The following is a 24,650-nucleotide window of genomic DNA, read 5'->3' on the forward strand; positions in this document are numbered from 1 at the left end:
TGAACATCAAGACATGTAGAATGGGCCAACTCAAAATTAGCCAAAGGAAAGTGAACCCCATGGAAGCTGTTCTATTGAATAGAATCGTCTCCGTTTTTGTCTTGTCATCCCAGATTCACGCTGTGCCTCACAAACTGGAATTGACGTCGACTACATTGTTGTCACCACCTCTTTCTTTTAACGGTCTTCTCCATTTCCGTTGCCTTCCCACTTAATCTCCTATAGCTAAGCTAATCATCTCAAGTTATTTTTTCCCCAGACCAGAAAGAAAAAGAGCTAGAACGGTATCTAGTGATGGTTCTGTAAGCTGAGGTACCCGTGCCCCATCCTTCCTCATCTACCAGGGGCTTACCCAGACACTTTCCAGATGCTGGAAAGCCCTGGAGGGACCCCTCAAGGATACTCAGGCAATAGAAATAGAAAGTCACAATGCAGTTGTGGAACCCCCATCACTGGAGGTGTTTAAGAACAGGCTGGGCAGACACCTGGCGGGGTGATCTAGGTTTCCTTGGTCCTGCCTCAGCGCAGGGCGCTGGACTAGATGACCTTTCAAGGTCCCTTCCAGCCCTACATTTCTGTGATTCTATGCCTTTTCGAGGGAAACGTGCTGCAGAGTGACTATTCACCAGACTCCCCACTCAGCCTGGCCATGCCCACGCACATAACATCTTCACTGAGCCAGAGAGAGTCCAACTTTTAAAGAAACCCATCAGTTTATTGCTTTAGAAAAGTTGTGCTTGTCCTGGGACTTGGCAATAGCACATTGACCTGCCTGTCGCTTAACCTCCCTGTGCCTCCATTTCCCCTCCTACCCTTTGCCTCAGCCATTTACATTGGAAATTCTTCAGGACAAGGACTCTGTGCTGCTGTACAGTGTCTAGCACAACTGAGCCCCCCCATCTCAATCAGGGCACTAGATACTAACATAACGCTAACGCTAACAATTAATTTTGATTTGAACCACAGAGCAGAAGTGGATATTGAGAGTTGACTCAACACCCGGATGCCCTTTTTTGGGAGCACAGAGTTTGTTTCCCAATCCACCTTGCACGGATGGAAGAAGTAGTTTCTCTCTCTAGTTTCCCATTGTAAAGGTTTCCATGCAGATTTTAAGCTCCTCTGTGCCTGCTGATGTCAGGTGGCTCTTCAGAAAGACGTAGGATCTGGACAAACTGGAGAAACGGTCTGAAGTAAATAGGATGAAATTCGATAAGGACAAATGCAAAGTACTCCATTTAGGAAAGAACAATCAGTTGCACACATAATGGGAAATGGGAATGGGAAATGACTGCCTAGGAAGGAGTACTGCGGAAAGGGATCTGGGGGTCAAAGAGGACCACAAGCTAAATATGAGTCAACAGTGCAACGCTGTTGCAAAAAAAAAAAAAAAAAAAGCAAACATCATTCTGGGATATATTAGCAGGAGTATTGTAAGTAAGACACGAGAAGTAATTCTTCCGCTCTACTCTGCACTAATTAGGCCTCAACTGGCGTATTGTGGCCAGTTCTGGGTGCCACATTTCAGGAAAGATGTGGACAAACTGGAGAAAGTCCAGAGAAGAGCAACAAAAATGATGAAAGGTCTAGAAAACGTGACCTATGAGGGAAGGTTGAAAAAAATTGGGTTTGTTTAGTCTGGAAAAGAGAAGACAAGACAGAGAGGGGACATGATAACAGTTTTCAAATACATAAAAGGTTGTTACAAGGAGGAGGGAGAAAAATTGTTCTTCTTAACCTCTGAGGATAGCACAAGAAGCAATGGGCTTAAATTGCAGCAAGGGCGGTTTAGGTTTGATACTAGGAAAAACTTCCTTATTGTCAGGATGGTTAAGCACTGGAATAAATTGCCTAGGGAGGCTGTGAAATCTCCGTTATTGGGGATTTTTAAGAGCAGGTTGGACAAACACCTGTCAGGAATGGTCTAGATAATACTTAGTCCTGCCTTGAGTGCAGGGGACTGGACTAGATGGCCTCTCAAGGTCCCCTCCAGTTCTATGATTCTATATATGCAGGAATGCCAACCCCACACATTCAAAAATCAGGAATTGTGAGATTGGCATAATATGAGATGTTTAAAAATTGAGGGGGTGAGGACCTTCTGTTTTTAGAACCTTTAGGGTTCATGTTCTCAAGCTTCTATCTGCTGCCAGGAAGGCTAGAAAGTCTCACGTAATAAAGCTAGGGCTTTAAGACAGACAGCAAATTCAGAGAGACAAGCAATTAAATTGTAAGAGTTGGCAACACTCAGGTGCCGGACTTTACGCTAAGAATGAGAAATCAGATACTGTTGTGGGCGTTCTGGCCTCAGCTGAAATCAGAATCAGAGCCATTATCGCAGGGGTGGGCAAACTATGGCCCGGGGGCCGCATTCAGCCCCCCAGATGTTTTAATCTAGCCCTCGAGCTCCTGTCGGGGAGCAGGGTCTGGGGCTTGCCCCATTCCGCATGGCTCCCAGAAGCGGCGGCATGTCCCCCCTCTGGCTCCTATGTGTAGGGGCAGCCAGGGGGCTCTGCATGCTGCCCTGGACCCAAGCGCTGCTCCCACAGCTCCCATTGGCTGGGAACCACAGCCAATGGGAGCTGCAGGGGCGGCACCTGCAGATAGGGCAGCGTGCAGAGCCGCTTGGCCGCGCCTCTGCATAGGAGCCAGAGGGGCGGGGACATGCTGCTGCTTCTGGGAGCTGTTTGAGCTAAGCGCTGCCCAGAGCCTGGACCCATAGGTGCCGACTTCACGGGTGCTCCGGGGCTGGCTCCCCACTGCACCCCCCTGCCCCAGCTCACTTCCGCCTCTGCCTCCTCCTCCCCTCTTGAGCACGACATGTGGCCGCTTTTTTCCCCCTCGCTCCCACTGCTTGCCACTGCAAAACAGCTGTTTCACATGACAAGCCTGGGAGGAGGGGGAGCACGGCGCACTCAGGGGATGAGGCAGGGCCGGGATGGGTATTTGGGGAGGGGTCCAATAGGGGCAGGGAGGGAGCGGGGTTAGGGCAGGGTTTTGGGAAGGGGTTGGAATGGGGGTGGGACAGGGGTGGAGTCATGGCAGGGCAGGGCCGGGGGTGGGCGCGTGAGCACCCACTGGCGCCATGAGAAGTTGGCACCTGTGCCTGCACCCCTGATGCCCTCCTGCACCCCAACCCCTGGCCCCAGCCCTGATCCCCCTCTGAATCCCTCGGTCCCAGCCCAGAGCACCCTCCTGCACCCCAAACCCACCCCAGAGCCCCCAGCTGGAGCCCTCACCCCCTCCCACACCCAACCCCCAATTTTGTGAGCATTCATGGCCTGTCATACAATTTCCATACCCAGATGTGGCCCTCAGGCCAAAAAGTTTGCCCACCCCTGCATTATCAGAATCCCAGAGCTAGTTGTTTACTCATTTTGAAATCACCATGTGAGTGTGATCTCAACTGTTTCTGGCACTTGGCCCAGTTGCACAGTAACGCTAGCTCTGATGGCGCAAGAGGCGTTTAGAGAGGTTATTTGTTGTACATTGCTATCCTGTTGGGCAATTCAGTGGCCTCTAGTTGATGTGTATATGTGATGTCACCAGGAGGCAGCTGTTGTGGATGCATCACTTTGGGGGTTGTTTTGTTTTTAAGCTGCATTCACTTTAAGATGTGGGGAGAGCTCACCACTTCCCAAATGGAGGGGTGTCCTGGGCAAATCCCAATGGTAGTTTCAGTTGGAGCTGGGGTTTATGTCACACCTCAGCCTGTTCTATGACTCTGCATTTAAACCGCTGCCATGGTCCAGTTCAAAGGCTTTTCACTGCAGCAGTGAATGAGTGACTCCTAGGCCTCTGGTGCGGCAGAGCAGACCCCTTCAGAGGTAGCCGCTCTATGGATATGCCAGAGACGACTGTATTAGCTTTATCTAATCACATGCCTGAAATCATCCCAAACAGAACTTAACTGGCACCAGCTAGGATAAAAGTGACCATGCCCTCATGCAGTGCGGGTAAGTGGATTTCCAGGACATGCTCCACGCGAGTAGCTGTCCACCATAGAATCATAGAACTGGGAGGGACCTCAAGAGGTCTTCTAGTCCAGTCTCCTGCACTTGTGGCAGGACTAATTATTTAGACCATTCCTGACAGCTGTTGGTTCAACCTGCTCTTAAAAATCCCCAATGATGGAGATTCCACAACCTCCCTAGGCAATTTATTCCAATGCTTAACCACCCTGACAGTTAGGAAGTTTTTCCTAATGTCCAACCTGAACCTCCCTTGCTGCAATTTAAACCCATTGCTTCTTGTTCTGGTTAACTTCTGAGGATGGGACAATTTTTCCTTTCTCTTCCTTGTAAGAGCTTTACACATACTTGAAAACCATTATCATGTCCCCTCTCAGTCTTCTTTTCCAGACTAAACAAACCCAATTTTTTGTCAATCTTCCCTCATAGGTCATGTTTTCTAGACCTTTAATCATTTTTGTTGCTCTTCTCTGGACTTTCTCTAATTTGTCCACATCCTTCCTGAAATGTGGCGCCCAGAACTGGACACAATACTCCAACTCCACTCTGATTAGGCCTCAACTGAACGTAAGAATTACTTTGCGTATCTTGCTTACAACACTCCTGCTAATACATCCCAGAATGGTGTTTGCTTTTTTTGCAACTGTATAACACTGTTGACTGATGGTCCACTATGACCCCCAGATCTCTTTCCACAGTACTTCTTCCTAGGCAGTCATTTCCCATTTTGAATGTGTACAACTGATTGTTCCTTCCCAAGTGAAGTACTTTGCATTTGTCCTTATTGAATTTCATCCTATTTACTCCAGACCATTTCTCCAGTTTGTCCAGTTCATTTTGAATGTTAATCCTATCCTCCAAAGCACTTGCACCATGCTGTGGGCATGGGAAGCAGGGCAGTTGTACAGAGGCTGCGAACGGGATGCTGTCAGGTTCCAGAAGGAAAAGTAACTTTTGTCCAGGGGAGGGGTGAGAGAAAGATACCCCCTGCCTTGGTGGGGCTCATGGGTAGATGCGGTTTGCGTGTGTTGGGGAACGAAGCTTTGAAAGGCTACCTGAGCTCCATGCCCCCAGTTTGTAATTAAACCACCAGCACCACCTCCAGCTGGGCTCATTTAACACCCCAGGAAAGCCAGAGATCTAAAATTCAGTTCCAAACTCGTGCGTAGCCTCCTGAGATAGGAACAGAGTCCTTGGTGCATGGACAAAGAGGGTCCCCTCCCCTCCACTCTGAAAAGAGAAGGTGCGGAGGGCTTTGGGGAAGTTTTCTAGGTCAGTTCCAGTTTCAGGAAGAAAGAAGCCGAGTCGAGCAGACTCCCACCCTCCTCCCACAGGTTTTGTTTTCTCTGCAAGTTGCTGAGCCCAGAACGCTGCCAGCATTCATCCTGGCTCTGCCCCAGACGTCACCTGTATCCATGCCTTAACCACTTCCCATCTGCACAACTGCCATTGCCACTTGTGATCCCCCCAAACCCTTTACTCAGCTTCCCTGGGTCCTCAATACTGAGGCCATGCTGCTCTCATTCTAGGAAGTGGGCCTGGTCTATGCTAGGAGCGCTTTCCCAATATACCAGCAAAGTGCTTCTAACGTGGGCACCGCTGTACTGGCAAAGCTGTGCTTTCACTGGTATAGCCACATTGATAAGAGAGGCTTTTGCCAGCACAGCTATGACAGGCAGAGATCACAACTCATCATCACTCCCACCCTCTTTGGTGGCTTCCTCGCCATGTTCCTAACCACTTCAAACCATCCTTGGGTCCTTCCCTGGCTTCCTAGCTATCCCCCCACCCCTTCCACCTAGTCAGTGTGCAGCAGAGAGACAACAAAGTTCCAAATGGCCACAAATTTGCTATCCTGTCCCTTCTCCCAGCCCCATCCACCTTTCCTGCCTCCTACCATTCTCCTCTCACTGGAACCAAACTGGCTCACATCATAGCATGGGGGGAGGGGGGAAGAGGGGGACTTTTTTGACCGTTTGTAGAATGTCATCTACTTCCACTGAAATGAAACGTCAGGATTAGGTAACTTCTTGCAGCATCACTCCAAAGATTGCACCAGAGCCCTCTGGCTCCTACATTCGGCAGAGGGGACTATTTCCACTTCCTTCTCCCCTATGGGGAAGCAGCAGTTGCTACAAAATGGTGCTGTACAGCCTCCTCTGGCCCGCTCCATTCTAAGAGCTGCAGGACACACACAGAGACCCAAGAGCACACCAGTTCTGAAACTGGATCAGATCTGGATTTAGCCCGACAGCCGGATTAAGCCAGCAGCACTACAGAGGTGCATCTAGGGCCCCCAGTTTCTGGAGTCACAAGATTACATCAGCAGGGCAGCTTTTTGTAAATAAGAGTTTCTAGCCCTTATGGTTGGTTATGCTTGTGTCACATTTAGCAATCTAGAGCCATCTGCTGGAGTCTGCAGCCAGCCTGGAACAGTGGCTCTGAGAGGTGTGAACTGCCCCTGGCTTCTTATCTGGCTCTGGAAGAACCCTGCTAACATCACCCCCAATAAGGGATTATGGGTATGACAGGGAAGAGTGTAAGGGGCCCTGCCCTTTCACCCAAGCAGGTAGATCCTAGTTGCTGAGTTAAGTACTAGGGGGATCCCAGTCTGCCACCCCTGCTTCTCCAGAGGGCAGAGAAGACAGAATCCCTGCTGTCCTCTGAAGGGCGGGGAAGAAGAGGCCCCATATTGCTGCCCCTGTCTCTCTGGGAAGGGAGCGGGGGTCCTCCTGCCATCACCAATCCAAGTGGGGGTGGAGCCACAGGGACAGAGATCCGAGAGGCCCCGTGGCCTGGGGCTATCAGGGCACAATACCTTACTTAGGGTTACCATAATCCAGCAATCAAAAAAGAGGACGGGAGGAGCCCCGCCCCTGTCCTGCCCTAGTCCCGCCCCATCCTGCCCTAGCCCTGCCCCTGTCCCTCCCACTTCCCCCCCTCAGAACCCCCAACCCTCCCCCCACTCCTTGTCCCCTGACTGCCCCCTCCTGGAACCCTCCCCCCATCCTAACTGGCCCCCTAGGACTCTACCCCCTACCTGTACCCTGATTGCCCCAACCCTTATCCACACCCCCACCCCCAGACAGACCCCTGGGACTCCCATGCCCCATCCAACCACTCCCCACCCCCTGACAGCCCCCCCCCCGAACTCCCGACCCATCTAAACCCCTCTGCTCCCTATCCCGACAGCTCCGATCCCTCTCCCCACTCCTGCCTCCTGACAGCCCCCCCCCAGAACTCCCAAACCCCCCCCTTGTCCCCTGACTGCCCCCTCCTGGGACCCCTGCTCCTAACTGCCCTCCAGAACCCCAGCCCCTACCTAAGCCTCCCTGTTCCTTGTCCCCTAACTTAAACAGAGCCGAAGAGGAGCAGAGCCTCCAGCCGCGGCGGCTCTGCTCCTCCCCGACTCTTCGGCTCTGTTTAAGAGCCGGGCTGCCCGAGCGCTACCGGCTTCGGGCAGCCCCTTGCCTCCGGACCCTGCGGCGCCGGAGCCCGGGAGGGGAAGTGCCCGGCTGGGGGCGCAGGGTCTGGAGGCACGAGGGCTGCCCGAAGCTGGTAGCGCTCGGGCAGCCCGGCTCTTAAACAGAGCCGAAGAGTCGGGGAGGAGCAGAGCCGCCATTTTCCCGGACATGTTCGGCTTTTTGGCAATTCCCCCCGGACAGGGGTTTGACTGCCGAAAAGCCGGACATGTCCGGGAAAAAGAGGACATATGGTAACCCTATGTTATTCGAATTTTTTAAGCCACGCTCCTGCTTTGAGCACTTGGGGTAGTAGCATTGGAGTAGTATCCTGTATAGCCACAGAACAGATACAGTGTGGGGAGCGGCACTGCTGGCTTCCCGACCCACACGGAGCAGGCCTTCCTCGTGATTTGGGGTAGAGGAGAGGTCTGTCTCCATGCTCAGTTTTGGCCCTGTTCATGGCAATGGGAGCAGGACTCATCCCTCAATCTCTGGCCTCTTTGCTCAAATAGTCAAGAAGGGAGCCAAGTGTGTTGGGGGCTCTTTATAACAAGGACCCCTGTCTGCTAGGAAATTCGCTGACACCCCCTCCAACCCACCACAAGTCTTTACACATGGACCATAGAACAGTCAGCAGCTTTGAGTCACTGCCAGTTCAGGGGTCACTTGAGCCAACAGCTGAGAAGCAACAGGCTGGGTGTCATATCAGTCCCCTCAGCCATCCAGGCCTGCAGGACATGTGACCTGCTCTTTGGGCAGCAGAGGCAGAAACAGCCGTGTTACGTCACGGAGAGGACGTGCGCAGCCCCAACAAAGCACCTTCCCTGCCTGCCCTAATCCCTGCAGGAACCAAGGCAGTGCAGTAATCAAGGCTGAAATAGTGTTGTGCACATACAGACAACACCCTCCACCCTCTGCTAGTCAGGCACACCTCAAGCATGCCGGGACCAGAACTAACTGGAGGCAGGTGCAGGGACTGGGCGCACACACCCCCCCTCCAAAGTCCCTCAGGGCAAGAAGCAGCCCCATGGGGGATGTCAGACTGAATGAAGGACCTTTGAGTGCCACAAGATCTCCCCCAATGGGAGATCACTCAGATCAGTCTGAAATAAACTAATGGCTCCCGCCCCACCCTGCCCTTCTTCTGGCATCTGAATTCTAACAATGTCCGAGGGCTCCCTCCGCCCCCACACTCAGATCCTGCCCTCAGACTCGGGAAGAGGTGGGGAGGGGAGATCAGAAGAGCAAGCTGGATTTCCCCTGGGATGTACAGTGATCTCCAAGAATTGGCTTGTCTCTCATTGCTGGATAATGGCATTTCATTACTTTGTACCACAGACCAGCTTAGACAGCTTGCCTCAGAACTGTCCCTGAGCTCTCATTTGGACGGTCTGTGCCCTCCAGTGACCCACTCCCATTGAGGGCTTGCCCTCTCCCTGCCAAGAGTCTCACAGGGGTGCCATCAAATTGTCTATCAGACACTTATACTTGGAGACTCCATCCCTAAGGGAGTCTGCAAACAAGCCTCACTGGATGATCCACTTTGTCCCTAGACTTTAAGCCAACACCTGCCTTTCTCCCCCGCCACCCTCCACCCCAGCTTCCAGATCAGCCCCCGCTGCAGTGATTTCTCACCTCCTCTGCCTCTGCCAGGCTCTTGCTGGATCCAAGGGTCAATCCCCCAGGCTGGTTTGTGCCCCAGCAACAGCGTTGCCTCTCTCCTGTCTGCTCCCGTGGCCTTGGACGGCCCCTCCACCCTTCCTATGTGTGCTCCCCTCCCCTTCCACACGCAGCACTGAGCACAGATCTGGCAGAGGGACTGCTTCCTATCTCTGTGAAACACCACCCAGCGTGCTGCAAAACAACACAGAAGGCTGAAGGAGGGGAATCCGTGCCAACCCCCCAGCCGCACCGCTGCGTGACACAGCCAGGGATTGCTGCCACCTAACACGCAGCGAGGCGGGGGTTGGGGACTCAAGAGACAGGCTCCAAAATGGACCAGACCACAGTAGAAGCCTGCTCACCTCTGCCCCAGTCTTTTACAAAGGACGGGAAGCCAGGGCTCTGGTCACTGGCGGTCATTACAGATCCCAGGGCACGTCTCAAAATTAGGGTTGTTCACAATAAGATCCTGGCCAGACTCCAAATCAGATAATATTCTGTTGGCCCAACCCCATCTCCTGTGGGTTCTAATTGTCACTCCCCCGCCTAAGACATTGTTGGATTGTCACTGGCAGTCACACTCCTCAAGCCACGCAACGCCCACCCCGATAGAATGACAAAGCTTAACATTTATCTAAAGCCAATCTCTGTATATTCCGCCTGCTCGGCATTTGGGATTATTGTAGCATCATTTCCCTTTGCTACATTTGCTCAAATATTGGCATTTGAAACTAAAGGGATCATCTTCCCCACCGCCCAAGTCTCTTCCTCTCCCTTGGGGGTCCCACCTTCTCCGCCTTCCCCCAGTCAATCCTGGAGGGCAGTCAGTCACCCAACACAACGCCTGTAACATCACGACCACTTCTGTGGCCGTGAGAGAGGAACATCACAAGCAAGCTCCGGCAGAAGGAGAAGCCAAGTGTTGGGGAGGAAAAAATCTCATTCCAAAAGACACAAATATCTGCATTAGCTGGGAAGGAAACACAGGAAGTTGCTGGCAGAGCCAACGCTGTTTTCGATTAGCATCTCCCACCTGTTCCTTGACGCCTCGTCATGCGACACTTCAATCTCCGTGTTGTCACTTCTTTGGGATTCTTCAGTAGTTTCATGAGCCCGTGGGGCAGACCCATGACAACCAGGACTCTCCCATGCAACCTTCTTGTCCCTGGCCTAGGTGGATGGGCTGAAGGGACATTTTGTAAGAACAAGGAAGAGCCACTGGAGGCAGAGATTGAGGCCGTCACAGAAAGAGCCACACAGGCAGCTGATGGGATGTAAAGTAGCGCTCAGCAGTCCCCTGGCATTCTACAGCTGCTACTCCTGGAGGAATTCTGCGCCAAGATATTAAAAATTCTGTGCACAGTATTTTAAAATTTGGCAAAGTTCTGCATGTTTTATTTGTCAAAACAACAATATAATCGTGCAAGTTTCAATTATTTTGGTAATTTATTTCTAAATACCTGTCAGCAAGTACATCTGTAACAACACAAGAGATTCAGGAAATGTTTTTTGACAAGTAGATTCCCTACTAGGCCTATTCATACAGAACTCTGGGTAATAACTCATTTAAACTCCAGTACAGAACCACATTTCCCGCATCCCTCAGAAGCAGTGTAAAGGCTTGGAAGTCAGGGATAACGGAGGAGCGGAGGGAGAGGCAAGTAGTTGCTGGGAAGGAGCCTGGGTGTGAACTTACAGGGTTGTTGGATATGGGTGGGAGAAATAAGGAACAGTTTTTTGGGGGGGGCGGGGAGGGCTTGTTAGGGAGCCTCCACTGTGAAAATGCTGGCTGACCCCTAGCCTCTCCTATTCAGTCAGGCACATCTGCATCTGGGCAGCAGGTGACCAGCCTGCTCAGGGAGGCTAGCCCCCACCCAAGGCCTCGCTCCTCCTGCCTGAGACCCTGCCAGAGCCCCCCCCACCTCCCACCCCTGAGTGTCAGGTAGCATGTGACCACCCCTCCAAGCCCCAGAGTGCCCCAGCCCCATGTGTCCCTGCACCCTCATTCAGGCCCCACCCCAGTCTTTTCCCCCCTTCCCCCCCCTTGGTGCTCAAACATAGGTGCTGAAGCACCCCCTGGCTTGAAGAGGTTTCCATCATATACAGGGTTTACAGTTTGATTCAATGGCTCTCAGCTCTTTCCCCCCCCCCCCCTGCCCATACACACATAGTACAAATTGTTCCAGCACCACTGCCCCTACTAGCCCTTCTGAACCCCAGTCTGTGACTCCCCAGCAGCCCCATGTGCCCCATGCTGTCTGTCCCCCCCCCCAGCTCAGTGGTTTGAGCATTGTCCTGCTAAACCCAGGGTTTTGAGCTCAATCCTTGAGGGGGCCATTTAGGGATCTGGGGCAAAAATCTGTCTGGGGATTGGTCCTGCTTTGAGCAGGGGGTTGGACTAGATGACCTCCTGAGGTCCCTTCCAACCCTGACATTCTATATCCTGTGCCTCCTGACCTGGCCCCATGAGCAGGGCACTGTGAGGAAGGCAACCTCTTCTTTCCCCTATCCACAGCTGGGACTGGCCGGGGAGTGACTGCTCTCTGTTCTGGTGCTACAGCAGCCCCTGGTGGGTGAAAGGCATAACTACAGCACCTCTCCAGCAGAATGTATTTTCTGTGGGGAAAAAAATTCTGCATGGCACATGAATTCTGCGCACACACAGAATTCCCCCAGGCGTAATCTGCCAACAGAGTTGACACGTAACTCAATGATGGGAGGGAGCACAATTTCAAGGTGGGGGCGGGGGAGGGGCATGTGACCACCCCACCCATTGCCTCTGGGCTAAGGAGCAGCAGGAGAGTCAGGAGCACCAGGGCAGCGGGGAGCATCTCATTGGAGCCTGCCTCCAGAGGCAGGGCTGGGCTCCTTCAGGGAGAGGCAAAAAATGCATCTGGGTGCAGCTCAGAGCTGTGCTGCCTGCCCTACCTGGGGAGTGCCCAGCCATGCAGAGGCAGTCTGGCAGGGAGGGATGCCAGGCAGCCAGCCAGTGTCCTGTGCAGCTCCCACCAACTTCCAATCCACCAGCTCCTGAGATTGTCCCTGGTGTCTTGCTAGTCAAATAGCAACACTGACAGGGCCCAAAGGGCATCACCTAGTCCAGCCTTCCCACCACTAGAGCTTGCATCTCAGGGTCTCCTTTTGAGGAGTGTGTGTGTTTGGCAGGGCTGAGGTGGGAATACCAGGTATGATTACATTACACCTCATCTGCAATTACATATGGTGTTCCCCGTACATTCCCAAATCCACAGGGCAGCATCCAGCTTCACACAGCAGTGCCATGAAGCTAATGCCCATTGGCCCATTCAAGTGCCCCGAATTTATTTCAGGCCCCACTGATGCCAAGACACCTCATGACAACAGTCCTAGTATTTGTCTTGTGGGCATCACAAGCAGGGAAGGGACCCTTCTTTCCACATCCATCTCTGCTGCAAGGGAGCAATCCACACTCTCTGAAACAGAGAGACAGGAGAGCCCTCCCCCATTCCAGAGACCCGTTAAGGGTCCCAAGACATGGGATAGTCTGCTCAAAAGTCAGGCAGCGTGGAAACCTTAGCACAATGGGTCACTATGGGATAGTCATACTGACAGCAACCTAATCTGAAGCCTCCAGGGCCGGCTCCAGGCACCAGCTTACCAAGCAGGTGCTTGGGGTGGCCACACCAGAGAGGGGCGGCACTTTGGCGGCAATTCGGCAGCTCGGAGCGAAGGACCTCCTGCCGAAGTGCCGCAGATCGCGATCACGGCTTTTTTGTTTGTTTGTTTTTTGTTTTGTGGAGGGGCGGGGGCTGCTTGGGGCAGCAAAAACCCTGGAGCTGGCCCTGGAAGCCTCACCACAAACAAAGGAAAGGAGGAAATTAAAGCCATGGCAAAGATGGACTAGAGCAGTGGTTCTCAACCAGGGGTCTGGAGCCCCCTGTGGGGGCCCATGAGCAGATTTCAGGGAATCCATCAAGCAGGGCCAGTGTTTTAGACTCTCTTGGGCCCAGGGCAGAAAGCTGAAGCCCCACCACATGGGGCTGAAGTTCGGGGCCATGAGCCCCACCACCCGAGGCTGAAGATGAACTTAGCTTTGTGGGGGCCCCTCTGGCATGGGGCCCCAGACAATTGGGCTGCTTGTTACCCCCTAATGCCAGCCCTAGCTTTTATATGCAGAAAACCAGTTGTGGCACAGGTGGGCTGTGGAGTTTTTATAGCATGTTGGGGGGAGGGGGTTGTCAGAAAGAAAAACGTTGAGAACTCCTGCACTAGAGGATGAGAAGAGCTGTGAATGGATCAGCACAAGAGTCCTTGCTCTTCCCATCTGGCCAGAGGGAGATGCAGAGGGGCTTGGGAGCACAGAGAAAGCCTATTTCATACCCCTCCCCAGAAGGATTCCCCTTTGGATCCTAGTAGCCACATTCTTACGGATAAGAGCTGTATCAGGCAAGGTGGAGGAGGGTTGTTGAGAAAAGCACCTTGCGTTGCTCCTCTTCCATACCCCCAACAGCCATGCTCCCCTCTGCCATGGGGCTAAGAGTGCTTCCTTCACAAGTGTTTCAACCTCTCCCAGCCTTGGTAATGGAAATCTGAATGACAGATCTGCCCAGGGGGAGGGAATCCAGGTCGCTCCCATGGCACAGTGCTGTGTGCACCAATGCAGTGCCACGAAATGGAAGAAGTCGAGAGGTTTTCCAGTACAGGCCCCTGCCTATTGCTGACAGACTCATTCCCCCCAGGCATTTCCCTTTGGAGGAGGACAGCAGCTCAGTGGCTTTGCTTGGACAGTAGGAGTAGGTGAAAGCCATGTGAGGCCAGGACCTGAGTGTCTAGGCCTCACACTCTGAGCTCATTTGGGGAGCAGGCGCAGCAATCTGTGTTCGAATTCAAAACACCAAACCTGTATATGTCATTAAAAGCACTGCAATAGTCCAGAAGCCGGCAGTTTTACTCTCTCCTGCAGCAGCATGAGTGACAGCTACCTTAGCTACTTCAAGAAAGAAAAAAGGAACATTTCCAAGCATCACTGACATAGAACAGTCTTTTTTTTTTTTTAAACCAAAGAATATGCAAAAACCTAGTTCAATTATTCAAGACAGGCTCTAGACACATGAGCTTTCATTCAGAGCTCCCTGTGCCCCATTCATCCAGATCATCGGAAGGGCCCACAATTTATCAAACAAAAATCTCTCTTTTAAATATAGACACATTCATTTGGGAGCTGGCTGTGACCTCCTTTAACTAACCACCCTTTGGGTGCCTCCAAATATGGGAAGGATGCTTTTGAAGAGATAATAGCCCCCTTTCTCCCTCCCCTCAGTACAGAGCAAAGAAAATCCCTCAGATGTCATTCAGCCAAGCTACAGTATACATTGCTAGTTTGGTTAATCTACCCCTGTGAATCAATGCCTCCAGCCCTTTAATCATCTCTGTTGCTCTTCCTCATATTTCCTCCAATTTGTCAAGACCTTTCAGGTAAGAAGGTGCCCAGAAGGTAATAATATTTCAGGGATGGTTGCACCAAAAGACATCTAATAAATGGGACTGTTACATTCCTGCTCTCTAATTGGATGCCTCTGCACATCCAACCCCAAGTTGCATCAGCTTTTTCAGTGGGTATAGGCCATCACAAATTCATGTCTAATGTGCTGTCCACTCTCACACCTTGATCTGTTGAGCATTCCTGCTTCCCTAGTTTCTCCCTTCCATATAGACTAGCTGCTTTCAGATTATTTTTCCTCTGGAATCTCATTTAGTTATTTCCTGCCCATCTCTCTCACTTATCTAGGTCGCTAGTGTTTGCAACTCCTCCCAGATTAGAACCATCGCGAGTTTCCTTGTGCTATTTGCCACCTCTTCCAGATCATGAATAAAGATGATACATTTTAAGAAAGGGGCTGATCCCTGCAACATTTCACTGAAAAGCCTCCCTCCCCAACTACTGCATCAAAGGGAGCATGCTGCCAAACTGCAGACCACCATGTATATTTCCTTCACCCTAGAAAGCTTTCTTGGCACACCCTGGCCTCAGGCAAGGAGATAGCGGTAGTATGGGCAGAGAAAAGTGAAAGAAGCATTCTGGCCTGTAGCCACACATGGAGCTGGTCTAACACCCCCAAAACCCAAATTGTCTAGACAGACAGATCTCTCTCAATATAGGTCTACACACACATAAAATTAGTTTGTCCTCAGAGTTCAGTAACAAAATTATATTTTAATCCTCCCCCCCTTATATACACACCCACTTAAGGTCACTGGTCCAAGAGTCGGAATGGGCTGCTCCCATGGGTGATTATTCTAATGGATATTCATCTGGGAAATGCGGTGATTAAATAAATAGGTTACTATAAACAGGTCTGCTGCATTGGTTTACAGATTACCCTTATTCTTTCTTCCTTTCTCCCTCCTCTTCAGATCAGAGCTCTGGTGTCTGGCAGGTTTTTATAAATGCTGTCTCTATCCAATGCTAATGAAAGCCTCTTATCCCTGCCTGGGCTGGTTACAGTGTCCTGCAACCAAGAGTTAAATCACATCACAAGCAATGCACTTTCACTTACATGTCCTAGATGTTAAATGCTCCTTTAGGGAGATGAATCACAATAAGATAAATAAATAAACCATTTACTGGATTAGATATTTAAACCTCCCCTCCCTGAGCTGATCACACTTACCCCTCTGAGGAGCAGCCACGTCTACAACAGAACAGCCCGATTAGTGGTAAAATATAAATGTCACCTTCATAGCTAGATTATAAAAGCCTTCTTAGTCAGTGCTTGGCTACTGAATTTGGGGCTGGTGATGGGAGAGAGAACAAACAAGCTACCAGTGCCAAAGGGGTGGGGGTTGGAAAGAGAAGCCATCATGGAGTCTTGATTAGCCTTTAAAAAAAAAATCATAATAACAAAAGATACCCAGCTTGTTTTTTAATGGGAAGAGTGGCTGTTTTAATACCTCAAGCTAATGTCTCCATACACCCTCTTCCTTCCTCCTTTGGAGATTGGACTTGCTGTTTGCAAGAAACAATTTTAGTCAGTCAAAAAACAAAACAAAACCTCTTTAAAACATCATTAAGGAGAGGTTTTAACAAATCGCACCCCCCTCCCTCTGAAAATGACAGAATAGATAAGAGACGTAGCCCAGCTGATCCCAGTCTTCGATAGCAAAATTACAGCTATTCACCCACAGCAAAAAAAAGTCACACACACAATATTACTGCTGATGCCAAAGGATTATTTTGTTAAAGGTATGGGAGGGGGAGAAGAGAGAGAGAAATAGGAGGGGAAAGTTAATTCACATTTAATTTTACACCTTCTCAATCTCAGGACAACTGTTTAATCTCCGAGAATGAGTCACTGCACACCTACGTCTCTTAGGGCAGGATTCCAGAGGATACCAAATGCATTTTGCCTCCCCTCCCCTCCTAGTCAATTACCACCCCTCATGCAGCTGTAATTTACAAAGCTTCAGTGCCTAGAGGGGATGAAGGCTCCGCTATTACCTTGCGGGGAGCAGCGGTCCTCTCACACTCAGCCTCACTACGGGGTTTTTCTTCTCCCTCTCTCTCTCCTCTTGTCGGGCTGCTGGCAGCTCCTGATGAATTGAAAATGTTTGGCGTGTGTGATGTTGTACCCTGAGCTTCGCACATTATACACTCCTTCCTCCTGACGTCAGGATGCTGAGAGAGGGGGAGGCGGGAGGGATTTATGATGATAACTGCTACTCTGGATTTAAAGAGACATGTATTTTTTTCGCGGGGGGGGGGGGGAGAAGGGGTTGGAGCACATCTCTCAAGAGTTCAGACATGACTCGTGCTGGGGGTGTGAGAGCGAGAGATGACACATGACATAAGACGGGGAGCCTTGAAAACTGCCGGGAAAGAGGCTGATTATGAGGAATAGAGAATGACCCAAGAATAGCAGAGGATGGAAGCTGGGATTCAAGGAGGAGGCAGACATTTATTTCATTGGCTCTGGCAGGTGTAGCTAGACTTGGGCCTGGTCTATACTACGAGTTTAGGTCGAATTTAGCAGCATTAAATCGAATTAAGCCTGGACATGTCCACATGACAAAGCCCTTTTTTTTGCCTTAAAGGGCCCTTTAAACCGGTTTCTTTACTCCACCTCCGACAAGGGGATTAGCGCTGAAATCGGCCTTGCGGGTCAGATTTGGGGTAGTGTGGACAGAATTCGACATTATTGGCCTCCGGAAGCTATCCCACAGTGCTTCATTGTGACCGCTCTGGACAGCACTCTCAGCTCAGATGCACTGACCAGGTAGACAGGAAAAGCCCCGCAAACTTTTGAATTTCATTTCCTGTTTGCCCAGCGTGGAGAGCACAGATGACCACGCAGAGCTCATCAGCACAGGTAACCATGATGGAGTCCCAGGATCACAAAAGAGCTCCAGCATAGACCGAACGGGAGGTACGGGATCTGCTTGCCATATGGGGAGATGAATCAGTGCTAGCTGAACTCCGTAGCAGTAAACGAAATGGCAAAATATTAGAAAAAGTCTCAAAGGCCATGAAGGACTGAGGCCATAACAGGGACGCACAGCAGTGCCGCATGAAAATTAAGGAGCTAAGGCAAGCCTACCACAAAGCCAGAGAGGCAAATGGAAGGTCTGGGGCAGAGCCGCAAACATGCCGCTTCTGCGATGCTAGGGGGTGCAGCCACCACTACCCCAACCGTGTGCTTTGACTCCATCAATGGAGAATCACGCAACAGGAAAGCGGGCTCAGGGTACGAGGAAGATGATGATGAAGATAATGAAGATAGCTCACAGCAAGGAAGCGGAGAAACCGGTTTCTCCAACAGCCAGGATATGTTTATCACCCTGGACCTGGAACCAGTAACCCCCGAACTCACCCAAGTCGTGCTCCCAGACCCTGAGGGCACACAAGGGACCTCTGGTGAGTGTACCTTTGTAAATATTACACCTGGTTTAAAAGCAAGCGTGCTTAATGATTAATGATTAATTTGCCCTGGCAATCGCGGCCAGTACAGCTACTGGAAAAGTCTGTTAACGTGTATGGGGATGGAGCGGAAATCTTCCAGGGACATCTCCAGAAAGCTCTCCTTCATGTACTCCCAAAGCCTTTGCAAATGGTTTCTGGGGAGGGCTGCCTTATCCCGTCCGCCATGGTAGGACACTTTACCACACCAGGCCAGTAGCACATAGTCTGGAATCATTGCATAACAAAGCATGGCAGCGTATGGTCCCGGTGTTTGCTGGCATGCAGACAACATCCATTCCTTATCGCTCGTTGTTATCTTCAGGAGAGTGATATCATTCACGGTCACCTGGTTGAAATGGGGTGATTTTATTAAGGGGACATTCAGAGGTGCCCGTTCCTGCTTGGCTGAACAGAAATGTTCCCCGCTGTTAGCCACGCGGTGCGGGGGAGGGGTGAAGTGATCATCCCAGAGAATTGGGTGTGTGTGTGTGGGGGGGGGGGGTAGCTGGATTTGTGCTGCATGTTAACCCAGAAACCACAGCCCCTCCTTTTACATTGCAAACCCATGTACCTTTCCCGGCCATCCCACGTTGATGTTGGTGAAACGTCCCTTGTGATCCACCAGGGCTTGCAGCAGCATTGAAAAGTACCCCTTGCGGTTTATGCACTCCGTGGCTTGGTGCTCCGGTGACAAGATAGGGATATGGGTTCCGTCTATCGCCCCACCACAGTTTGGGAATCCCATTGCAGCAAAGCCATAAACTATGACCTGCACGTTTCCCAGAGTCACTACCCTTGATATCAGCAGGTCTTTGATTGCGTTGGCTACTTGGATCACAGCAGCCCCCACAGTAGATTTGCCCACTCCAAATTGATTCCCAACTGACCGGTAGCTGTCTGGCGTTGCAGGCTTCCACAGAGCTATCGCCACTCGCTTCTCAACTGTGAGGGCTGCTCTCATCCTGGTATTCTGGCACTTCAGGGCAGGGGAAAGCAAGTCATAAAGTTCCATGAAAGTGCTCTTACGCATGCGAAAGTTTCGCAGCCACTGGGAATCGTCCCACACCTGCAACACGATGCGGTCCCACCAGTCTGTGCTTGTTTCCCGGGCCCAGAATCGGCGTTCCACGGCATGAACCTGCCCCAGTAACACCATGATTTGCACATTGCTGGAGCCTGTACTTTGTGAGAGGTCTATGTCCATGTCAATTTCCTCATCACTCTCGTGGCCGCGCCGCAATCGCCTCCTCGCCTGGTTTTGCTTTGGCATGTTCTGGCTCTGCATATACTCCAGGACAATGCGCATGGTGTTCATAGTGCTCATAATTGCCGTGGTGATCTGAGCGGGCTCCATGATCCCAGTGTATGGCATCTGGGCTGAAAAAAGGCGCGAAACTATTGTCTGACGGAGGGGTGAGTGACGACATGGCTTACAGGGAATTAAAATCAACAAAAGGTGGCTGTGCAACAGGGTGAAACACAAACAATTGTCACACAGAATGCCCCCCCCCCCCCCCCCCCCAAGACTGAACTCAAAACCCTGGGTTTAGCAGGCCGTTGATTTCATGGAGGGAGGGGGAAGCAAATGAATACAGAACAAATCTGGTCCATCTATTTTTTACATCTTAAGCTGGCAGCAGATGGTGCAGCATGACTGATAGCCATCGGCATCTTCTGGGTGCTTGGCAGAAAATGCTGTATTACGACTGCTAGCCATCATTGTCAAGATGGTTCAATAGGACTGCCAGCAGTACTGAGTCTCCAGGAGACAAAACATGTCTGCCCAGGTGCCTCTGACCGAACTCACTGAGGGGTACGACGACGATGGATACCGGTCATAATACACCATCTACTGCCAAAAGGCAAGGAGCTGCTGCTGTATAGCAATGCAGTACCATGTCTGCCGGCACCCAGAGGACATATGGTGACGGTGAGCTCAGCTGAGCTGAGCGGGCTCCATGTTGTCTGCACAGGTAACCCAGGTAAAAAGGCGCGAATCAATTGTCTGCTGTTGCTCTGACAGAGGGGGAGGGGCCTGACGACATGTATCCAGAACCCCCTGCGACACTGTTTTTGCATCATCAGGCATTGGGATCTCAACCCAGAATTCCAATGGGCGGCCGAGACTGCGGGAACTGTGGGATAGCTACCCACAGTGGAATGCTCCGGAAGTCGACGGTAGCCTTGGTACTGTGGACACGGTCCGCCAACTTAATGCACTTAGAGCATTTTATGTGGGGACACACACAATCGGCTGTATAAAACCGATTTCTATAAAACAGGCTTCTATAAATTCGACCTAATTTCGTACTGTAGACATACCCTTGCTCTAAGCTGCTTCCAGTCATTCCCAGGCATAATCAGCTCTTAAAAATCTTTGGAGATGTGTAAGAGCAGGTTAGACAAACACCTGCCAGGAATGGTCTAGATAATACTTAGTCCTGCCATGAGTGCAAGGGACTGGACTAGATAACCTCTCGAGGTCCTTTCCAGTCCTATGATTCTATGATTCCTTTTGGCTAGGTCCCCAGAGAGTAGTGAAGGGTAACTTCTCTTCCCCAAGGCCTTTAGTCCTATCTGCCCTATCGTGCCTCCTCCTCAATCCCTGCCCCCTGTGAAATGCTATAAGCTCTGCTGCTCTCAGTAGGCAGATGACACTCTGCTTGATGTGATCTTTTCGACAATCATGGGTAAGGCTAAGATTTTGTCATGGTTATTTTTAGTAAAAGTCACAGACAGGTCATGAGCAATAAAAAAAAAATAATAATAATGGAAGCCATGACCTGTCTGTGACTTTTGCTGCTGCAGCTCCATGGTTTCCCCCACCACCGTGGTGGCTGGGAGCTGCAGGGTTCCCCGTCCACCCACGGCAGCTGGGAGCTGCAGGGTGACCATATTTCCCAAAGAGAAAATGGGACACCCCAGCCGCTGGCCTGAGATCCTTCTCCTCCCCTCCCCCGCCCCTGTGCTGCAACCCTGAGGCGTGCCCCCTGAGGAGGCTGTCAACCTTCAACCTTCACTGAAATCCTGCCGGGGCCCTGCTGGCTGCCAGTTCCAGTCCTGCAGCCCCTGGGGCTGAAGCAGAAAATGTCTCTGAGGTCTCTAGAAGTCAGGGATTCCATGACTTCCATGACCTCCATGACATAAACGTAACCTTTATCATGGGTGCTGTGATTCCCTCCTGACACAGCACATGAGTGAAGTGGGGACCCGGATGAAGAGCAGCTGACTAAACCAGGCAAGACAGAGATAATGCTGTTCAAAACCGAGTAAGCAGTTTGAGGAACTAACTGAAAGGAAGACTTCCTTTTTCCCTGACGCTGGGTGCTGGCTGCTGTGGTCGGGCATACACAGCCTCAGGGGCCTGCTTGCCCCAGGATGCCTGGGTAGATGTAGTAACCAGAAATATCTCTGTTCACTTTCAGCTGGCCAACTACCAATACTCATTGCTAGACACCTAGCCACAGAGATCTAAGACCCTGTCACTGTCAGGCTGGACTATTGCAACTCGCTCCACCTGGAGCTGACAACCCCCGGAGATACCCAGAAGCTGCATGGTCCACCATGCCTTCTAAGCAGAGCTACATGACATCTGTTCATCACACCAGAGGCTTGGCATTCTGTATTGGCTGCCATTTGCATTTCAGGTGCATTTCAAGGTCCCCCTCTTCAAAGGCCTGGCTGGGTGAGGCCCCAGTTACTTTAGGGGCCATATCTTTCGGCATTTTGCCAATCTTGCTATGCCCAAGAGAGCCACTTCAGTGGGCAGAGCCTAGATTTCTACTTGTGAAAGCTCAGCTTATAAGGCATCCTCAGGAAATCTGAGTGAGCCCAAATCTCATTGTCCTCAAGTTTATATGGCTGGGTAGGAGGTGTCTGCACCTGCTGCTGCTTCTGCTGCTTTGGCAGGAGTTGAGGAAGCAAAGCAGCACTAAAGAAAGGAGAGCTGTGGACTCTCACCTTCCTCCTTGTTCTGCGGCTGCTGCAGGGCTGAACCAGGAGACACTGGGACCGTGGTCCAAAATGTTTTTAAGCTACTATCTATATACTATTAAATGGCTTTAAAATAAAACCTCTTTGGATTAAAGAGAGGCAGCCCATCCCTTGGGCATTTTTTTAAACCATAGATTTGTGACTTTTGCCTTTTTTACCTATGTTCAGACTATGGCTTTCCATACAACTGACCATACCAAACCACTAGCCCTACTCAGCGTGCTGCGAGACACACTGGGCTGAATGTATCCCTATGCGGGTGCTGAGCCCAGCGCAGGGACAAAGAGGACAGAGAAGGCACCTAGGGCAGGGTATTCCCTGGGGTCAGATTCCCATCTCAGATCACAGAAGTCCGAGCAGCTCTCCTAGCAGACTGGGGCAGGGGGCTCAGGAGCTAGTGGGGTGACAGCATTGCGCCAGGGGCTGAATGGGAGGAGGCTGCAGGGCCACATGGGGAGAGGGGGGAGGGAGGTGCAAGGACACATGGGAACAGGGGCAGATGTGCCTGACTGAATGGGAGAGGCTAGGGGTCAGTCAAGGTCTGCATGGAGGAGGCTCCCCAACTCCCCAACAGTCTCTCCCCCACATAAAAAAACTGTTCCATACTTCTTCCACCCACACCAACAACCCTCCAGGTTCACTCCCATGCTCTTTCCCTCTTCTTCAGCTCCTCCCTTCCCAGATTTCACCAATCCTTTGACCTGCTTCTGAGTGGTGCAGGAAATACGTTTCTGTATTGTAATTTAAATGAATTATTACTCAAAGTCATGCATTAATTTACCTAGTGAGGAATCTATTTGTAAAAAAAACCTCCTGAATTATTTTTCTGTATTATTACAGACATATTTGCTGACAAGTATTTTGAAATAAATTACCAACATAATTGAATCTGGCATGATTATATTGTGTTATTTTGACAAATAAAATAGGCAGAGTTTTGCCGAATTTTAAAATATTATGTGCAGAATTTTTAATTTTTTGGCGCAGAGTTCCCACAGGAGTAACACCCTTTTTCACTAGGTATACTTTGTACAAGATTTAACATAGTTTTGTAAAAAGGATGCACAAGGGTACAGCCCATCATAAGCCCCCAGTGAAACCCTTCTACCCACATCACTCACCTTCTGACTGGCCTTGCATGTGATTGGTGTTTTGGGCTATGGCTCCTAGTGTTTTAACTATATTATTCCAAAAGGAGCTTAACTGTTTCTTACATTTATCCTGAATAAAGCCCAGGTGATACATCCACCAGTTTCAGCGAGACCTGCCACGAGTGCAGGGGACTGGACTAGATGACCTCTCAAGGTCTCTTCCAGTTCTATGATTCTATGATCTCACCCAACCCCCAACATAACAATATCTTAGCCAAGAAACTAAATACTATACATGTCTCAGGTGCTACCAGAATATGGGTAAAGACACCCCAAATACTTTGCAAGGCAAGGGACTGTTTTTTTTTTACATTTTTAAAAGTGAATGTATTGCTTATAAACAAGGCAATGATTATGTAAGGGAAGTCACAGGAGACATGGAATCTGTGACTTCCAGAGATCTCCGTGACATTTTCTACTTCAGCCCAGGGGCCGGGGCACTGGTGTTGTCAGCCAGCGGGGGCCTCAGAGGTCTCAGCTGCCATAGGTGGCAGCAGGGCCGGCTTTAGGCCAATTCCACCAATTCCCCCGAATCGGGCCCCACGCTTAAGAGGGCCCCGCGCCCAGTGGCAGGGTCGCCCAGAGTGGGGGGCAAGTGGCAGAGAATCCCTTCCCTGGCTAGAGGCACCTTTTTAATTTTTACTCACCCGGCGGCGCTCCAGGTCTTTGGCAGCGGGTCCTTCACTTGCTCCGGGTCTTTGGCGGCACTTTGGCGGCGGGTCCTTCAGTGCCGCCAAAGACCTGGAGTGAGTGAAGGACCCACCGCCAAAGACTAGGAGCGCGGGCCGGTGAGTACAAGCCCCACGTGTTTTTTTTAACGTGTTTTTTTTTTTTTTAAGTCATCCCTGTCGGGGTCCCGTCGAAACTGTTCGAATCGGGCCCCGCACTTCCTAAAGCCGGCCCTGGGTGGCAGGGCCCCCTGCAGCTCCCAGCCACCAGCCCCAGAGCTCCAAACTGCAGCAGGGGGACCCTGCAACTCCTAATCACTGGCCCCGGGGCTCCAAGATGCCGTTGGTGGCGGGGGGACCCCACAGCCCACCGCTGCCGTGAGCTGCAGTGGTGGTGGTGTTGGATCCCCCACTTCCTGTTTTGTCACAGTTATTTTTAGGAAAAGTCACGGATAGGTCACGGGCGTCCATGAATTTTTGTTTATTGCCCATGACTTGTCCGAGACTTTTACTAAAAATATCCATGACAAAATCTTAGCCTTAGTTATAAATGGTGCTGCACTGATGGCTGGGAGCACCGAGTGCCTCTGTGTACCTGCAGAAGAGCTAAAGCAATGCAAGCATCTGCCACATGGCATTTCCCCTCTGCACACCCAATTATTGGAGGGGCCAACCATAATGGATAAGAAGAGATCAGTCTCTCTGCCCCAGCCCATTCTTGGCAGAGGGTGCCAACTTGTCAATTGGTACCAACCGTGGTGGTGTGTTTTGTGATATGTTGAATTGAGACCCACAAACCCATTTCCTAC

General features: G+C 50.9%; 1 protein-coding gene across 5 annotated transcripts in view; it reads right to left on the bottom strand.

The window, feature by feature from the left end:
* Positions 1–16,747, bottom strand: part of CSDC2 (cold shock domain containing C2) — a 29,110-nt gene extending 12,363 nt beyond the window's left edge. The window contains exons 1-3 of one of the 5 annotated variants that reach the window (XM_065563126.1): positions 16,572–16,706; positions 16,025–16,079; positions 15,454–15,582 (exon numbers count right to left, since the gene is read on the bottom strand). Coding sequence is in view for 1 of the 5 variants with exons in the window: in XM_005302592.5 (XP_005302649.1) it covers positions 16,572–16,718 (147 nt within the window). In the remaining 4 variants the exon portion in view is untranslated. Of the gene's footprint in view, positions 1–9,067; positions 9,269–15,453; positions 15,583–16,024; positions 16,080–16,571 lie in introns of those variants that run through there. The other 4 variants (XM_005302593.3, XM_065563132.1, XM_005302592.5 and 1 more) reach the window with 4 other exon arrangements.
* Positions 16,748–24,650: the final 7,903 nt, after the last annotated feature.

The sequence above is a fragment of the Chrysemys picta genome, chromosome 1, assembly GCF_011386835.1.
Source record: "Chrysemys picta bellii isolate R12L10 chromosome 1, ASM1138683v2, whole genome shotgun sequence".
NCBI classification, from domain to species: Eukaryota; Metazoa; Chordata; order Testudines; family Emydidae; genus Chrysemys; species Chrysemys picta.